We start from the raw sequence: 18,488 nt of genomic DNA on the forward strand, positions 1-18,488 counted from the left end.
ACTAGGGTTATGTCATCTTATATTACTTAATTACTATGTTTGATTGTTAAGTAATATAAGATTTCAGTAATATTTAAATACCAATAGTATTTATTGTTAGTAATATTGAAAGTAATCTGATTACTTCCATTTTCTTAGGTATTGTAAGATTACCAGGGTAATTTTTTTTTTTTTTTTTTTTGTTACAATTCTAATAAAACATACCCACTAATTTATTCCAACTAACCAAACACATTTTCCTAAAGATTTTCGGTAATCTAACTTTCTAGTAATCCAACATTCCCAGTAATCCGATATTCCCTTAACCAAATGCACCCTTTAGTTGTACACCAACCAACCTAAGAATTTTAGTATCTGCGGAGAGAGATAACCGTTGAAATAGATACGAAAAATGAAATAAAATTGAATATGAAAATAATTAGGAAATCCATTAAGCCATATAGAAGATGAGTAAGATTTCTTCAAACTTGAAAATAAATGCGCATCCCGAAAAAACCAAAAAAAAAAAAAATTCAGAAAGAATAAAAAAATACATTAACTTGTATAGAGTTCAATCCACCAGACACTGGCGATTACTAATTACAAATCCTCTCAACCCAGGATTCTTTTACCAATACTTAATCTCATCTATTATGTATAATCCCATCACAAGAACAAATACATGATCGTTGAGAAGCTGATAATGGAGAAAAGAAAACCCAGAAAGACATTAATCTGAAACAACAGCTGCTCCGGAAATAATTCATTTGAAAATAAATAATATATAATCACATAATTAACACATAAATGAAAGATGAATACAAGTCACATTATATCTGCTAATCTTATTCTGGGACATGTCCGGCGACTCTCCACAACCCTCCCACTGTGAAACCAACTCTGCTATGGTAAAACCACCGATTTCTTGAATGGAATATATGCAATGTGATTTCACCCACCTCGTAATGTGACTCTATCTATACATATGGAAACAGGAGTACCTGAATGGATTCGCTACAGATCAACAGACACCGGAACAGATTTTGTCGGGTTTGAATCTCCTTTTCCATTAGTCTTGGATTTACTATTGATGGGTTTATGAGAGCCTGGTGTCACTTTAGCAGCAGATCTTACAACCCTTTTTGTCTGAGTCCCATGAGCCCCGGCCGCTAAAAGCAAATCAAGTAGAGTGTTTTAATAAAATGCACAATATTTCATGGACATAAACAATTCATGTATATGACAGGTCATATTATTATCATCCAATGTTAAGTTGCACAACGGATACTGGACAAGTGCTTTGGAAAATTGAAAACTAAATTTTGTCACTGTTTGACACAGAACTTGATAGAAAGTTGCGGAAAATAAATGAGTATCTAGCTGAAGAATAAAATAATGAAATAATTGTTTTGTGTCGGGAATTTTTTGTCCTAAATATTTAATAATCTGATGCAGATATTCTCATGCTTGGGATTCAGATCGACCTCATTTTACCTAGTCTAGTGTGAAAAAGAAACCCTTAATATAACTGATGACTGGGACAGAAAATAGCACTGTGGTCCTTTTTCCGCTTTCAACTATATTCCTCCAAATAAATGATCTGGAGGATCGAATGTCTATAGGGGAGAGAGAAAGAGAGTCTGTAAACCTACCATTGTTAGGAAGAGACAAGCGCTTCTTTCCTGGTTTATCTGATTGAGTGGATCTCTCTTTTGGATTGCTGTGGGATCTGGCACCAACGCCAGCAGGCCTTGAGTTGACTTCTTCAATTAGATCTTCAAGAGGTGGCTTGGACTTTGGCTTGGCAAACTGTGTTGTGGATGCCTCTAGCATGCCCACTGATATACCAGGAGAACTACTCCCTTCAGACTGAGATGGAACTGTTTTCTGACTTAAAAGGTTGGAGTGAAGATTTGATGAAAGCGGTTTCTTGCCAGAAGATTTTATCTGAGATTTGGAGCCATTGTTAGTCTCAGCAGATTCATTCTCACGTATCATTACTCCATCTTTAAGATTAATGTCAAGAAAGCGATTTTCCCAGGGACGGACAGCCATCCATCTCTCCAACCAATTCCATCCCCAGCTGCTTTTATCAGGTTCAAATCCAGAAGGAGCAGACTGCTGTCTTGAGCCTGCCTGCCACTGAAGGAACAAACATTGATCTTACAAACAAGCCTGCTGGGGAATGCCAACCCCTGGAGATTATTCTGGGACATATAATAGGCAGGCAACTGATATAGCAAATAGTAGCCAGACTTGAACAGAAACTTAAAATCATCTTAATTTAGCACTTGACACTAATCCCAACAAGAGATTAAAAAAATAGAATGATAAAAAGGGTGAATAAGAGCCGACTAAAGACATTAAAAGTGTGCATGTACAACACTCCAAAAAATTCATGGAAAAGGAAGCTTATTTACTATGCCGAGGTACAAATATAAAGTTATGAACCCTCCCCTGTAGATATCTATAACTCCTTTTAGGAAAATCAATCAATTATATCATAACAAAATTTGCTTCTTCATAAACCCACAATGGGAGCAAAAAAATTTACCTGGTGAGCAAGAGCATATGCCATGGCTCTCTCACGCTTAGCAGCAGCCTCCTGCCTCTTGAGCAACTTGGCTTGAATTTCTTCAACTGATCCTACACTGTCACACCATCCTTCCTGCATTAAATCAGATTCAAACTGATATGAGCACTCTGAGTAAAAGGGAATTCAACTAGCTAATATAGCGGGTGAGGAAGCAACTGTAAAATTTTCTAACCATTAATGTGTAATAATAATGCTGTAACACCAGGAATGCTATGTAATTGTAATATAGTTTCTTCTATAAATAGCAATAGCAATTCAGTACTCCTTTCCTCTTATCATAAGAGGAATCACCAACTTCAAATACAGTAAATAAAAAACATCAAGATTGACTATACAAGTCCATATGGAATCCAAAAGTCTTAACTCTTCATATGTATCATAGGTTCCAGCTTATTAGGACTGCCATATCCTAGTTATTTATTCACATCTACCGTATTCATTCAGTTTGGCACTCCAGCAATGCAGATAACATATCTTCATGCAAGAGAAATATCCATTGGGAAAATAGGGAAGATGGCAAGTTCCCACTGCACCCAAAGAAATCCAACAAAGGAAACAGCTAAGAACTGTATGACTGTAAACTATTTTAAGTTGCTTACCTCTATTTCTCGAACACGAGCCTCATTCGCAAGTTGTTGCTGAAGTTTATGTTGTGCTGTTTGACTTTCCAATGCCAATCGAACACGCCTTGCTCGGACACGGGCCTGAACTCTTACTAAAGCTTGCATGCAGCGAAGAGTTATTGCAGCTTGTTTTCTCACTGCATGACCTCTGACAAGGGCTTGAAGTCTCACTAACCCTTTCAATGCTCTTAAAGCCCTTCTAGCCTGATATGTATCATTAAGACAACTTAGTCAGATCAGAACTGCCAGGCTGAAAAGAACTTGAAAGATATGGATATCAAATTATTAAACTAGACAGGGCATAGGTGCATAATATACAGCTGTTCTCTGACAAGTACACATAACATCAGGAAAAAAATAAAAATTGTGTTGCTCCAGGCAGATGAATGTTTGCTCCTGAAATATTATGAGAGGCTTTTAGTTTTTATATTTTATTATTTCATCAGCAAATGACAATAGATGACTTTAGTAAGCAGAAGCAGCATGCAGCTCAATTTAGAGTAAAAAAGGAACTCAACTCAAAGTAGCATAGAACTTTAGCATCTGAGTACAGTTTGGAGAGAAGTCACAAGATGTAGTGAGATAACATCAAATATTTTTAGAGAAGCAGCCCCTAAATCTTTTAGTCATTGCATGATCTTAATATAGGACAGGCAGCAACATTGTCTTTTCCAACTAGAATACCATATTCGCTTAACAGAACCTTTGATAGTTCACTTACCCAACCAAATCTAATTCAACAATTTAGAAATGGACCACTAGGTGCTACATGCTCTCACAAGAACCTAGAAACACATGTAAAATTTAAAGTTCATTTTAGTTGGTTTCACAAATGTGTTTGCCAATATAATGTTAAATAAGCCTCATTTATATTTTCTTATTTAACTTGGTAAAAGCAATAAATTTATACCTCACTTTAAGGTCACAACAAGGTATGCTGGAAATAATTGCACATAAAAAATTGTCTAAGCTATGTTACACAGTCAAAATATAGTCACAGCCTGGCTTTATGATTTGCAATTTGTTTATAAAAAAAGACACTTAACCAGGCTAGCATGGGTCTGCAACCTACTCCGTCAAGTCTTATTAGCCAAAATAAGAGATTATGGTGTGTTTTGGTGGATAGGAAAAAAATATGATTGGATAATTTCAAAAGTTGATAATTCCTTTTTTTTTTTTTGGCAACACAAGGGGATAATATAAGTTATCTCAGGTCCATAAATTTATCCCATCTACATGGAATATCTAAGTCTAATTCCATGAAAAGTCATGGGATTAGCTTATTCCATGTTTATGAGACTAAATTTTTGGACGTGCCTGTATTTTGTAATTATAATTTCAATTAATTATATATAACTAGAATGATTAACTAGTTATTAATTGGAATAATATATAATCACATGATGACATTAGAAGACTTTGGAGACAAGAGTATCGCTCAAATACTATTAGTGATAATATATGATAAAATGTAATATTAAAAATGATCTTTTACTAACAAGCTTTCTTGACTGCGATGGGAATTACATTCATTTCAATAGCTCAATACACTACATGAGGATCGTTTCTATAGATCCTAGAAAACACGATTACAGACATTATCTTACTAGTAGGAGATGCTCTATTATCTCTATGGAGTCTCCTTTACAGTTATGCATTCTCTACACCACAACCTAAAGATTACATTTTATCATATCTTATTACCAACACTATTAAGAGATACTCTCTGTCACCAGAGAATCATAATTAATACTATATACAGAGTCTTTTGATGTCATCATGTGATTTCATCATATGATTCCACCATCGCTATCATCAATCTAATCATATCTAAGATATTCAATAACCCAATTGAGTTAAAACATAAACATTCAATCAACTATCACTAACGAGAATTCTTCAGTGGGACAGACGCATGTGCATCCATCCAACCAGGCACATCAGATCAGCACACAACATGCATGCACATCATGATTAGACGAATGGACATGAATCCATCCCATTGAAGACTTTTTCATCACTATATGTTTCAAATAGCATAATAGTGAAATTTGAGTTTACTTATAATATAAAATCTCATCCAATATGATACTAATCAAACAACATCAAACAACGGACACTTATCATATAGAATCGAATTTAATCCTAGACTAGCTCAATCTAATTCCAAGCACAAAACACAACCTAAGAGTTTGCATAATACGAAATGACAATAACTAACACCTTGGATAGAGTAGAACAACTTTTGCGAACCCAATCCCAACAACAATTACAAGGCTTCAGTGAATTAAAGATTAATTATCATAATTTTCAAAGGGAAACATAGAAGACACCTTCTTTGACCTTATTTTGATTTCTAACAAGGATCAACTCAATAGCCAATCAATAGAAAGTCCTATAAATTAACCTAAGCATAAAGGCACGGTCTTTTGAATTACAAAACTTCAGCTTTAAACAGAGTAGCAGCTTCCCTTAACCTCCCAATAAATACTTTTTAATCTCTTCTATTCTTAGTTATCAAAAAGGTACTCAGAAGCCCCAAGAGAACGTGTACGCGTAAAATTGAACAAGAAATCATTATTTAATTAGTAATAATTGCTGAATGAAAAGGGCTGATGCCATGAGGAAATCAATACCAAAAATCCACGAAAAGCTGTTTGGATGCGTGTTGCAGCCCATTCTTCTCTCAAGTTTTGTTGATCATGAACTATATTTTGCACTTGCAGTGAATATGATGGAGAGCCAACAGTCTCTGCAATCACATTTATATTAGCATCTCCAACTAGTGGAGCAGCATTCTGATCAAATTCATCCTGAAGTTTATCAGTATCAATCTCCACTGAGTGCTTTCTCCGATGCCGAAACTTGCTAGCTGCTGCCCTCTGTAACAAGATAGGAATAAGAGATTAAACTATAACCTTTTTACACCATTAACCATGCAGTATTTTACTTAGGATCAGACATCTTTGACCTTCTCCAGTTGCTAATGCCTCCAATGATAAAAAAAAAAAAAGAAAATTAAAAAAAATAAAGTTTTGAAACACTGGATCTAATAAAATATGGCTAAATTCTAAGAATGAATACGATAACCAAAGAGGATCCCTTTAATTATTTTAGAAAAGACATAGAAAGCAAGATTATTTCACAGAAGAGAAAGAAATAGTTGACAGAGGGTGATCATCTGATCCCAAACAATTTGTTAGAAGTCAGATTGTGGTTGACACAAACCAAGCCTTAGTCCTAACCACACATGGTTACATTATGAATGGAAGAAGCTTATCTATAGTGTACAAAAAGGGAAAATAAAATATAAACATTGCATCAACCATATATGCAATTAGCAGTTTCAGACAATTGTAATGATTTCAACGTTTACAGGAGTCCCATATTGCAACAACCATATATTGATTTAGCAGCTTCAAAAAATTGCAATAACCATGAACATGAAATATTTAAAAAGGAAGTAAAAGATATAATACCCACATTTTCATCCTTTTCTGAAGAAGGTGACTTTTCTGACTTTTTTAAACCAACCAGTGCCCTAATCCATTTTCCTGAGACACCCATGGTACAAATCAGCAAACTCAACCAGAAACAGACCTGCCAGAAAACAGTAGCCTTCAAAAAATCAGTTAAAATGCCTTGTTTATTGAGTAAGTACTTACATGGAAACAAGAGAAAAATAGCGAGATAGGGGGGAAATGGCAAAAGCAAAAAAGAATTTGCTTAAGAAAGCATCGCAACCTAATGAATCAAGCAAGATTAAATAAAGAAGTGCTTGATGATGACGGACAAATAAAGATATAAGTTCATAAAATTTCATTAAGTCATATAAAATAGAGAATCTCATGATTTTTATTGAAGACATTATGGGTTTGCTTTGCTACCAGAGCTGTAATTATAAAGTGCATTTGTCACTACTAGAGCATTCTACACAACTAAACCTGCCCTCCTTTCCGGGGGACAAGTTCTGCAACTTGCTCACCAATAGATCATGACGAGACCATCAACGTAGATTTGTTAAGACTCCACATATTGGCCAAAGGTGATTTGCGAATAAAGTTTCATCCTCAAGTTTACACATCTGGGATTTTGTATTGCTCTTTTGTTGGGTCATATAATCAATTACATATTGGGTTGGGTTAGCTCATTTGTGATGATGTTGGCACGTAAGCTAAGATAACATAACCCTTCACTGTAAGATAATATGTAATACTAATTCTAAAATGTAATAAAAATATAATTGAAAAATAATCTGCATATACTCTCATTATGGGGGTTTTCTAAATTGCCTCTCACTCCTATGCACTTCTTGTCATTCTGGCCACTAAGGAAATGATCGTAGACTTTCAAAATTCATTGGTATACTACCAGTTAAATCAGTATTCACCCCCCCATCATAGATGTGCCCAATTTTATTTCAAGGAAACAAACTCAACTCTACAAGGCATCACCAGAAATTAGGAAAACCATCTTTTGGAAGAAAGAGGACTAACACCCATGCACCTTCACAAAGTTTATATTTCCTATTAAAAGAAATTTTTTTGGAAGCAAAACAATCAACATCACGTGTATTCCCAAAAAGGGGCAAAAAGAATAAACTTTTATGAGAAAGAAATAATGAGACCTTGCCGTATTGAATGACATTCACCATTGTAGATTGTTGAACATTTTCTATTTGAGTGACAATAGAAAGATGAAATTAGGGATTGTCCACATTACAGCTTAAGTGATTGGCCTGTTAAAGACCTTTTTGACAATATTAATTATCCACATAAACTGACTGCTAACTAATATAAATGTAGCTGAGATAAATGCCTTATGTAACCAAGGCTAGAAGTTGATTCCTGTCGCAATCTTTAAGTGCCTTGGCCATATACCACTGAAGTATGATGGAACCTATGTGTTATCACCATATATGATGGTTCATCACATTTTTATGAACATTAAATAATCAATTAATTATGCATTTTAAAAGTGGATTATGAAATTAATAGAAGGCACATAGTTGCTATGTTGATAAATCCTTCTTACTACAGGAACTCCTGGCATTTGAAAGCAAAGGGAGTAAAACAAGTATGAAGAAGCTTACTCTATCTTTCTGTTACTGGGCTCCAAAATCAAACAAAATTTTTAGAATTAATCAAGTCTCTCCTACACTGTACTTCCACAAACTATCTCTATTTTGATTGACTTCCAAAATCACTATAAAACTCACCCTTGATTATAAACTAATGCCACCCATATCTTGAAAACAACAGTTTAATTCTTATTCATAAGCATCATTCACGATAATAATTCCGTACCCATGGACAGCTTGACAAAAAGTTGATACACAACATCACAATCATCCACTTGAATCAGACTAAAAAGAACCCCGAAGGACTAACAAACTCAAAACAAATTCCACCAAAGGACGACTGAGTCACACCAAGACTCAATTACACAAACTAAACACATTTCAATTATGAAATGAGAAGCATCAGATTTTATATCCATGAAACCAAAGAATAACACTAACCTGTCAAATTAAATTTCGAAATGAAAAATCTTTCTCTACTCTGAAGCAGCAGATACTCCAATTAACCTCCTCATCCCTTGCACCCTGCGAATCATTAGGCACCAAATTTTCTTGAAAAATCTCCAATTCACTTTCATTAAAAGAAGACCTAACTTATAACTAAACTACATTCTAAAAAAGTCAGATCTTGAAACACAATTCAACAGAATTTGGAAACCAAGCAATGCAGATCAGTAGATCACGAGCTCAACAAGCTGAATTAAACATTCACCTGAAGGTTCAAAATCTCAGGAACCGGATAAAATAAAATTGAAAAAAGGAAAAGAAAGTAAGCAGTTTCAACGACAGAGAGAAAATGTTAGAAAGAGAGATACCTTTTCAGCCGTTGATCTACCAATCAGTCAACAAGTCATCACATCAACTCTTCAATTCAAAAGCTATAATTACAAATCTCTTCTCTCTGTGTGTACGAGCTGAATTTTTGAGGTAATAAAAGTAGACGGCAGCGAGTGTGTTGTGTGAGTGGGTGAGGAAGGACCAGTCGAAGCTAAAGTACGCCGGGAGGTGATTGTTTAAGTAACAGTGTGATGCTGTGTCGTTTTGGTGGGAGAGGTGTGAACATGTCACTGTCATGCACGCGACAAAAAGAGTCAATCACGGGACGTGTGTAATCGAGTCGGTTAGCGCATGCCACGACAGCTTCTCACCTCCGGCACATTTTAGCATAAGCTCGATGGTATATTAAATTTAAAAATTGGAGAAAAAGACAATAAAGTTGGAGGGAAAATATGGTTATAATATAACTCCCGATAAAGAAATTTTACTGTGCGGTTATTGATAACACCCACTACCACCATATTAAGAGATACTCTCTGTCACCAGAGATCATAATTAATACTATATACAGAGTCTTTTGATGTCATCATGTGATTGCATCATATGATTCACCATCGCTATCATCAATCTAACATATCTAGATATTCAATAACCCATTTAGTTAAACACTAAACATTCAATCAACTATCACTAACGAGAATTCTTCAGTGGACAGACCATGTGCATCCATCCAACCAGGCATATCAGATCAGCACACAACATGCATGCACATCATGATTAGACGAATGGACATGAATCCATCCCATTGAAGACTTTTTCATCACTATATGTTTCAAATAGCATAATAGTGAAATTTGAGTTTACTTATAATATAAAATCTCATCCAATATGATACTAATCAAACAACATCAAACAACGGACACTTTCATATAGAATCGAATTTAATCCTAGACTAGCTCAATCTAATTCCAAGCACAAAACACAACCTAAGAGTTTGCATATGCGAAATGACAATAACTAACACCTGGATAGAGTAGAACAACTTTTGCGAACCCAATCCCAACACAATTACAAGGCTTCAGTGAATTAAGATTAATTATCTAATTTCAAAGGGAACATAGAAGACACCTCTTTGACCTTATTGATTTCTAACAAGGATCTACTCAATAGCCAATCAATGAAAGTCCTATGAATTAACCTAAGCATAAAGGCACGGTCTTTTGAATTACAAAACTTCAGCTTTAATAGAGTAGCAGCTTCCCTTAACCTCCAATAATACTTTTTAATCTCTTCTATTCTTAGTTATCAAAAAGGTACTCAGAAGCCCCAAGAGAACGTGTACGCGTAAAATTGAACAAAAACATTATTAATTAGTAATAATTGCTGAATGAAAAGGGCTGATGCCATGAGGAATCATACCAAAAATCCACGAAAGCTGTTTGGATGCGTTGTTCAGCCATTCTTCTCTCAAGTTTTGTTGATCATGAACTATATTTTGCACTTGCAGTGAATATGATGGGAGCCAACAGTCTCTGCAATCACATTTTATTAGCATCTCCAACTAGTGGAGCAGCATTCTGATCAAATTCATCCTGAAGTTTATCAGTTCAATCTCCACTGAGTGCTTTCTCCGCGATGCCGAAACTTGCTAGCTGCTGCCCTCTGTAACAAGATAGGAATAAGAGATTAAACTATAACCTTTTTACACCATTAACCATGCAGTATTTTACTTAGGATCAACATCTTTGACCTTCTCCAGTTGCTAATGCCTCCAATGATAAAAAAAAAAAAAAATTAAAAAAATAAAGTTTTGAAACACTGGATCTAATAAAATATGGCTAAATTCTAAGAATGAATACGATAACCAGAGGGATCCCTTTAATTATTTTAGAAAAGACATAGAAAGCAGATATTTCACAGAAGAGAAAGAAATAGTTGACAGAGGGTGATCATCTGATCCCAAACAATTTGTTAGAATCAGATTGTGGTTGACACAAACCAAGCCTTAGTCCTAACCACACATGTTACATTATGAATGGAAGAAGCTTATCTATAGTGTAAAAAGGGAAAATAAAATTAAACATTGCATCAACCTATATGCTTAGCGTTTCAGACAATTGTAATGATTTCAACGTTTACAGGAGTCCCATATTGCAACAACCATATATTGATTTGCAGCTTCAAAAAATTGCAATAACCATGACACGAAATATTTAAAAAGGAAGTAGAGATATAATATCCACATTTTCATCCTTTTCGAAGAAGGTGACTTTCTGACTTTTTTAAACCACCAGTGCCCTAATCCATTTTCCTGAGACACCATGGTACAAATCAGCAAACTCAACCAACAGACTGCCAGAAACAGTAGCCTTCAAAAAATCAGTTAAAATGCCTTGTTTATTGAGTAAGTACTTACATGGAAACAGAGAAAATAGCTAGATAGGGGGGAACTGGCAAAAGCAAAAGAATTTGCTTAAGAAAGCATCGCAACCTAATGAATCAAGCAAGATTAAATAAGAGTGCTTGATGTGACGGACAAATAAGATTAATTCATAAAATTTCATTAAGTCATATAATAGAGAATCTCATGATTTTTATTGAAGACTTATTATGAACCCTCCCTTGTAGATATCTATAACTCCTTTTAGGAAAATCAATCAATTATATCATAACAAAATTTGCTTCTTCATAAACCCACAATGGGAGCAAAAAAATTTACCTGGTGAGCAAGAGCATATGCCATGGCTCTCTCACGCTTAGCAGCAGCCTCCTGCCTCTTGAGCAACTTGGCTTGAATTTCTTCAACTGATCCTACACTGTCACACCATCCTTCCTGCATTAAATCAGATTCAAACTGATATGAGCACTCTGAGTAAAAGGGAATTCAACTAGCTAATATAGCGGGTGAGGAAGCAACTGTAAAATTTTCTAACCATTAATGTGTAATAATAATGCTGTAACACCAGGAATGCTATGTAATTGTAATATAGTTTCTTCTATAAATAGCAATAGCAATTCAGTACTCCTTTCCTCTTATCATAAGAGGAATCACCAACTTCAAATACAGTAAATAAAAAACATCAAGATTGACTATACAAGTCCATATGGAATCCAAAAGTCTTAACTCTTCATATGTATCATAGGTTCCAGCTTATTAGGACTGCCATATCCTAGTTATTTATTCACATCTACCGTATTCATTCAGTTTGGCACTCCAGCAATGCAGATAACATATCTTCATGCAAGAGAAATATCCATTGGGAAAATAGGGAAGATGGCAAGTTCCCACTGCACCCAAAGAAATCCAACAAAGGAAACAGCTAAGAACTGTATGACTGTAAACTATTTTAAGTTGCTTACCTCTATTTCTCGAACACGAGCCTCATTCGCAAGTTGTTGCTGAAGTTTATGTTGTGCTGTTTGACTTTCCAATGCCAATCGAACACGCCTTGCTCGGACACGGGCCTGAACTCTTACTAAAGCTTGCATGCAGCGAAGAGTTATTGCAGCTTGTTTTCTCACTGCATGACCTCTGACAAGGGCTTGAAGTCTCACTAACCCTTTCAATGCTCTTAAAGCCCTTCTAGCCTGATACGTATCATTAAGACAACCTAGTCAGATCAGAACTGCTAGGCTGAAAAGAACTTGAAAGATATGGATATCAAATTATTAAACTAAACAGGGCATAGGTGCATAATATACAGCTACTCTCTGACCAGTACACATGACTTCAGGAAAAAAATAAAAATTGTGTTGCTCCAGGCAGATGAATGTTTGCTCCTGAAATATTATGAGAGGCTTTTAGTTTTTATATTTTATTATTTCATCAGCAAATGACAATAGATGACTTTAGTAAGCAGAAGCAGCATGCAGCTCAATTTAGAGTAAAAAAGGAACTCAACTCAAAGTAGCATAGAACTTTAGCATCTGAGTACAGTTTGGAGAGAAGTCACAAGATGTAGTGAGATAACATCAAATATTTTTAGAGAAGCAGCCCCTAAATCTTTTAGTCATTGCATGATCTTAATATAGGACAGGCAGCAACATTGTCTTTTCCAACTAGAATACCATATTCGCTTAACAGAACCTTTGATAGTTCACTTACCCAACCAAATCTAATTCAACAATTTAGAAATGGACCACTAGGTGCTACATGCTCTCACAAGAACCTAGAAACACATGTAAAATTTAAAGTTCATTTTAGTTGGTTTCACAAATGTGTTTGCCAATATAATGTTAAATAAGCCTCATTTATATTTTCTTATTTAACTTGGTAAAAGCAATAAATTTATACCTCACTTTAAGGTCACAACAAGGTATGCTGGAAATAATTGCACATAAAAAATTGTCTAAGCTATGTTACACAGTCAAAATATAGTCACAGCCTGGCTTTATGATTTGCAATTTGTTTATAAAAAAAGACACTTAACCAGGCTAGCATGGGTCTGCAACCTACTCCGTCAAGTCTTATTAGCCAAAATAAGAGATTATGGTGTGTTTTGGTGGATAGGAAAAAAATATGATTGGATAATTTCAAAAGTTGATAATTCCTTTTTTTTTTTTTGGCAACACAAGGGGATAATATAAGTTATCTCAGGTCCATAAATTTATCCCATCTACATGGAATATCTAAGTCTAATTCCATGAAAAGTCATGGGATTAGCTTATTCCATGTTTATGAGACTAAATTTTTGGACGTGCCTGTATTTTGTAATTATAATTTCAATTAATTATATATAACTAGAATGATTAACTAGTTATTAATTGGAATAATATATAATCACATGATGACATTAGAAGACTTTGGAGACAAGAGTATCGCTCAAATACTATTAGTGATAATATATGATAAAATGTAATATTAAAAATGATCTTTTACTAACAAGCTTTCTTGACTGCGATGGGAATTACATTCATTTCAATAGCTCAATACACTACATGAGGATCGTTTCTATAGATCCTAGAAAACACGATTACAGACATTATCTTACTAGTAGGAGATGCTCTATTATCTCTATGGAGTCTCCTTTACAGTTATGCATTCTCTACACCACAACCTAAAGATTACATTTTATCATATCTTATTACCAACACTATTAAGAGATACTCTCTGTCACCAGAGAATCATAATTAATACTATATACAGAGTCTTTTGATGTCATCATGTGATTTCATCATATGATTCCACCATCGCTATCATCAATCTAATCATATCTAAGATATTCAATAACCCAATTGAGTTAAAACATAAACATTCAATCAACTATCACTAACGAGAATTCTTCAGTGGGACAGACGCATGTGCATCCATCCAACCAGGCACATCAGATCAGCACACAACATGCATGCACATCATGATTAGACGAATGGACATGAATCCATCCCATTGAAGACTTTTTCATCACTATATGTTTCAAATAGCATAATAGTGAAATTTGAGTTTACTTATAATATAAAATCTCATCCAATATGATACTAATCAAACAACATCAAACAACGGACACTTATCATATAGAATCGAATTTAATCCTAGACTAGCTCAATCTAATTCCAAGCACAAAACACAACCTAAGAGTTTGCATAATACGAAATGACAATAACTAACACCTTGGATAGAGTAGAACAACTTTTGCGAACCCAATCCCAACAACAATTACAAGGCTTCAGTGAATTAAAGATTAATTATCATAATTTTCAAAGGGAAACATAGAAGACACCTTCTTTGACCTTATTTTGATTTCTAACAAGGATCAACTCAATAGCCAATCAATAGAAAGTCCTATAAATTAACCTAAGCATAAAGGCACGGTCTTTTGAATTACAAAACTTCAGCTTTAAACAGAGTAGCAGCTTCCCTTAACCTCCCAATAAATACTTTTTAATCTCTTCTATTCTTAGTTATCAAAAAGGTACTCAGAAGCCCCAAGAGAACGTGTACGCGTAAAATTGAACAAGAAATCATTATTTAATTAGTAATAATTGCTGAATGAAAAGGGCTGATGCCATGAGGAAATCAATACCAAAAATCCACGAAAAGCTGTTTGGATGCGTGTTGCAGCCCATTCTTCTCTCAAGTTTTGTTGATCATGAACTATATTTTGCACTTGCAGTGAATATGATGGAGAGCCAACAGTCTCTGCAATCACATTTATATTAGCATCTCCAACTAGTGGAGCAGCATTCTGATCAAATTCATCCTGAAGTTTATCAGTATCAATCTCCACTGAGTGCTTTCTCCGATGCCGAAACTTGCTAGCTGCTGCCCTCTGTAACAAGATAGGAATAAGAGATTAAACTATAACCTTTTTACACCATTAACCATGCAGTATTTTACTTAGGATCAGACATCTTTGACCTTCTCCAGTTGCTAATGCCTCCAATGATAAAAAAAAAAAAAGAAAATTAAAAAAAATAAAGTTTTGAAACACTGGATCTAATAAAATATGGCTAAATTCTAAGAATGAATACGATAACCAAAGAGGATCCCTTTAATTATTTTAGAAAAGACATAGAAAGCAAGATTATTTCACAGAAGAGAAAGAAATAGTTGACAGAGGGTGATCATCTGATCCCAAACAATTTGTTAGAAGTCAGATTGTGGTTGACACAAACCAAGCCTTAGTCCTAACCACACATGGTTACATTATGAATGGAAGAAGCTTATCTATAGTGTACAAAAAGGGAAAATAAAATATAAACATTGCATCAACCATATATGCAATTAGCAGTTTCAGACAATTGTAATGATTTCAACGTTTACAGGAGTCCCATATTGCAACAACCATATATTGATTTAGCAGCTTCAAAAAATTGCAATAACCATGAACATGAAATATTTAAAAAGGAAGTAAAAGATATAATACCCACATTTTCATCCTTTTCTGAAGAAGGTGACTTTTCTGACTTTTTTAAACCAACCAGTGCCCTAATCCATTTTCCTGAGACACCCATGGTACAAATCAGCAAACTCAACCAGAAACAGACCTGCCAGAAAACAGTAGCCTTCAAAAAATCAGTTAAAATGCCTTGTTTATTGAGTAAGTACTTACATGGAAACAAGAGAAAAATAGCGAGATAGGGGGGAAATGGCAAAAGCAAAAAAGAATTTGCTTAAGAAAGCATCGCAACCTAATGAATCAAGCAAGATTAAATAAAGAAGTGCTTGATGATGACGGACAAATAAAGATATAAGTTCATAAAATTTCATTAAGTCATATAAAATAGAGAATCTCATGATTTTTATTGAAGACATTATGGGTTTGCTTTGCTACCAGAGCTGTAATTATAAAGTGCATTTGTCACTACTAGAGCATTCTACACAACTAAACCTGCCCTCCTTTCCGGGGGACAAGTTCTGCAACTTGCTCACCAATAGATCATGACGAGACCATCAACGTAGATTTGTTAAGACTCCACATATTGGCCAAAGGTGATTTGCGAATAAAGTTTCATCCTCAAGTTTACACATCTGGGATTTTGTATTGCTCTTTTGTTGGGTCATATAATCAATTACATATTGGGTTGGGTTAGCTCATTTGTGATGATGTTGGCACGTAAGCTAAGATAACATAACCCTTCACTGTAAGATAATATGTAATACTAATTCTAAAATGTAATAAAAATATAATTGAAAAATAATCTGCATATACTCTCATTATGGGGGTTTTCTAAATTGCCTCTCACTCCTATGCACTTCTTGTCATTCTGGCCACTAAGGAAATGATCGTAGACTTTCAAAATTCATTGGTATACTACCAGTTAAATCAGTATTCACCCCCCCATCATAGATGTGCCCAATTTTATTTCAAGGAAACAAACTCAACTCTACAAGGCATCACCAGAAATTAGGAAAACCATCTTTTGGAAGAAAGAGGACTAACACCCATGCACCTTCACAAAGTTTATATTTCCTATTAAAAGAAATTTTTTTGGAAGCAAAACAATCAACATCACGTGTATTCCCAAAAAGGGGCAAAAAGAATAAACTTTTATGAGAAAGAAATAATGAGACCTTGCCGTATTGAATGACATTCACCATTGTAGATTGTTGAACATTTTCTATTTGAGTGACAATAGAAAGATGAAATTAGGGATTGTCCACATTACAGCTTAAGTGATTGGCCTGTTAAAGACCTTTTTGACAATATTAATTATCCACATAAACTGACTGCTAACTAATATAAATGTAGCTGAGATAAATGCCTTATGTAACCAAGGCTAGAAGTTGATTCCTGTCGCAATCTTTAAGTGCCTTGGCCATATACCACTGAAGTATGATGGAACCTATGTGTTATCACCATATATGATGGTTCATCACATTTTTATGAACATTAAATAATCAATTAATTATGCATTTTAAAAGTGGATTATGAAATTAATAGAAGGCACATAGTTGCTATGTTGATAAATCCTTCTTACTACAGGAACTCCTGGCATTTGAAAGCAAAGGGAGTAAAACAAGTATGAAGAAGCTTACTCTATCTTTCTGTTACTGGGCTCCAAAATCAAACAAAATTTTTAGAATTAATCAAGTCTCTCCTACACTGTACTTCCACAAACTATCTCTATTTTGATTGACTTCCAAAATCACTATAAAACTCACCCTTGATTATAAACTAATGCCACCCATATCTTGAAAACAACAGTTTAATTCTTATTCATAAGCATCATTCACGATAATAATTCCGTACCCATGGACAGCTTGACAAAAAGTTGATACACAACATCACAATCATCCACTTGAATCAGACTAAAAAGAACCCCGAAGGACTAACAAACTCAAAACAAATTCCACCAAAGGACGACTGAGTCACACCAAGACTCAATTACACAAACTAAACACATTTCAATTATGAAATGAGAAGCATCAGATTTTATATCCATGAAACCAAAGAATAACACTAACCTGTCAAATTAAATTTCGAAATGAAAAATCTTTCTCTACTCTGAAGCAGCAGATACTCCAATTAACCTCCTCATCCCTTGCACCCTGCGAATCATTAGGCACCAAATTTTCTTGAAAAATCTCCAATTCACTTTCATTAAAAGAAGACCTAACTTATAACTAAACTACATTCTAAAAAAGTCAGATCTTGAAACACAATTCAACAGAATTTGGAAACCAAGCAATGCAGATCAGTAGATCACGAGCTCAACAAGCTGAATTAAACATTCACCTGAAGGTTCAAAATCTCAGGAACCGGATAAAATAAAATTGAAAAAAGGAAAAGAAAGTAAGCAGTTTCAACGACAGAGAGAAAATGTTAGAAAGAGAGATACCTTTTCAGCCGTTGATCTACCAATCAGTCAACAAGTCATCACATCAACTCTTCAATTCAAAAGCTATAATTACAAATCTCTTCTCTCTGTGTGTACGAGCTGAATTTTTGAGGTAATAAAAGTAGACGGCAGCGAGTGTGTTGTGTGAGTGGGT

General features: G+C 34.6%; 2 protein-coding genes across 4 annotated transcripts; both read right to left on the reverse strand.

Annotated features, from left to right (window-relative positions):
- Positions 1 to 511: 511 nt before the first annotated feature.
- On the reverse strand, positions 512 to 9,275 carry LOC116125522 (protein IQ-DOMAIN 1-like). Of its 3 annotated transcripts, none has more exons than XM_031411231.1 (8): positions 9,094 to 9,275; positions 8,720 to 8,803; positions 6,682 to 6,798; positions 5,835 to 6,080; positions 3,175 to 3,402; positions 2,534 to 2,647; positions 1,632 to 2,121; positions 512 to 1,148 (listed from the first exon to the last, which is right to left on the reverse strand). In XM_031411231.1, exons 3-8 carry the CDS (start codon positions 6,763 to 6,765, stop codon positions 994 to 996), a joined length of 1,317 nt encoding a protein of 438 aa, XP_031267091.1. In that variant the 5' UTR covers positions 6,766 to 6,798; positions 8,720 to 8,803; positions 9,094 to 9,275; the 3' UTR covers positions 512 to 993. The 3 variants fall into 3 exon arrangements, with proteins under 3 accessions (XP_031267091.1, XP_031267093.1, XP_031267092.1); XM_031411233.1 differs by having other exon boundaries at positions 1,632 to 1,926; positions 9,094 to 9,274; XM_031411232.1 differs by lacking the exon at positions 9,094 to 9,275 and adding an exon at positions 8,991 to 9,043.
- A 2,466-nt stretch (positions 9,276 to 11,741) lies between these two features.
- On the reverse strand, positions 11,742 to 18,284 carry LOC116125510 (protein IQ-DOMAIN 1-like). The gene is made up of 6 exons (XM_031411222.1): positions 18,232 to 18,284; positions 17,961 to 18,044; positions 15,923 to 16,039; positions 15,076 to 15,321; positions 12,416 to 12,643; positions 11,742 to 11,888 (listed from the first exon to the last, which is right to left on the reverse strand). The coding sequence occupies exons 3-6, from the start codon at positions 16,004 to 16,006 to the stop codon at positions 11,742 to 11,744; spliced, it is 705 nt and encodes a 234-aa protein (XP_031267082.1). The 5' UTR covers positions 16,007 to 16,039; positions 17,961 to 18,044; positions 18,232 to 18,284.
- Between the last annotated feature and the right edge of the window lie 204 nt (positions 18,285 to 18,488).

The sequence above is a fragment of the Pistacia vera genome, unplaced genomic scaffold, assembly GCF_008641045.1.
Source record: "Pistacia vera cultivar Batoury unplaced genomic scaffold, PisVer_v2 Contig167, whole genome shotgun sequence".
NCBI classification, from domain to species: Eukaryota; Viridiplantae; Streptophyta; class Magnoliopsida; order Sapindales; family Anacardiaceae; genus Pistacia; species Pistacia vera.

Bases quoted from the DNA above. Each gene is read 5' to 3' on its own strand.
- LOC116125522 (XM_031411231.1), bottom strand. From the start codon at position 6,765: ATGGGTGTCTCAGGAAAATGGATTAGGGCACTGGTTGGTTTAAAAAAG. The intron at 6,081-6,681 runs GTGGGTATTATA...ATCTTGTTACAG, and splicing joins CTTCAGAAAAGGATGAAAAT to AGGGCAGCAGCTAGCAAGTT. The intron at 2,648-3,174 runs GTAAGCAACTTA...GATTTAATGCAG, and splicing joins CTCGTGTTCGAGAAATAGAG to GAAGGATGGTGTGACAGTGT.
- LOC116125510 (XM_031411222.1), bottom strand. From the start codon at position 16,006: ATGGGTGTCTCAGGAAAATGGATTAGGGCACTGGTTGGTTTAAAAAAG. The intron at 15,322-15,922 runs GTGGGTATTATA...ATCTTGTTACAG, and splicing joins CTTCAGAAAAGGATGAAAAT to AGGGCAGCAGCTAGCAAGTT. The intron at 11,889-12,415 runs GTAAGCAACTTA...GATTTAATGCAG, and splicing joins CTCGTGTTCGAGAAATAGAG to GAAGGATGGTGTGACAGTGT.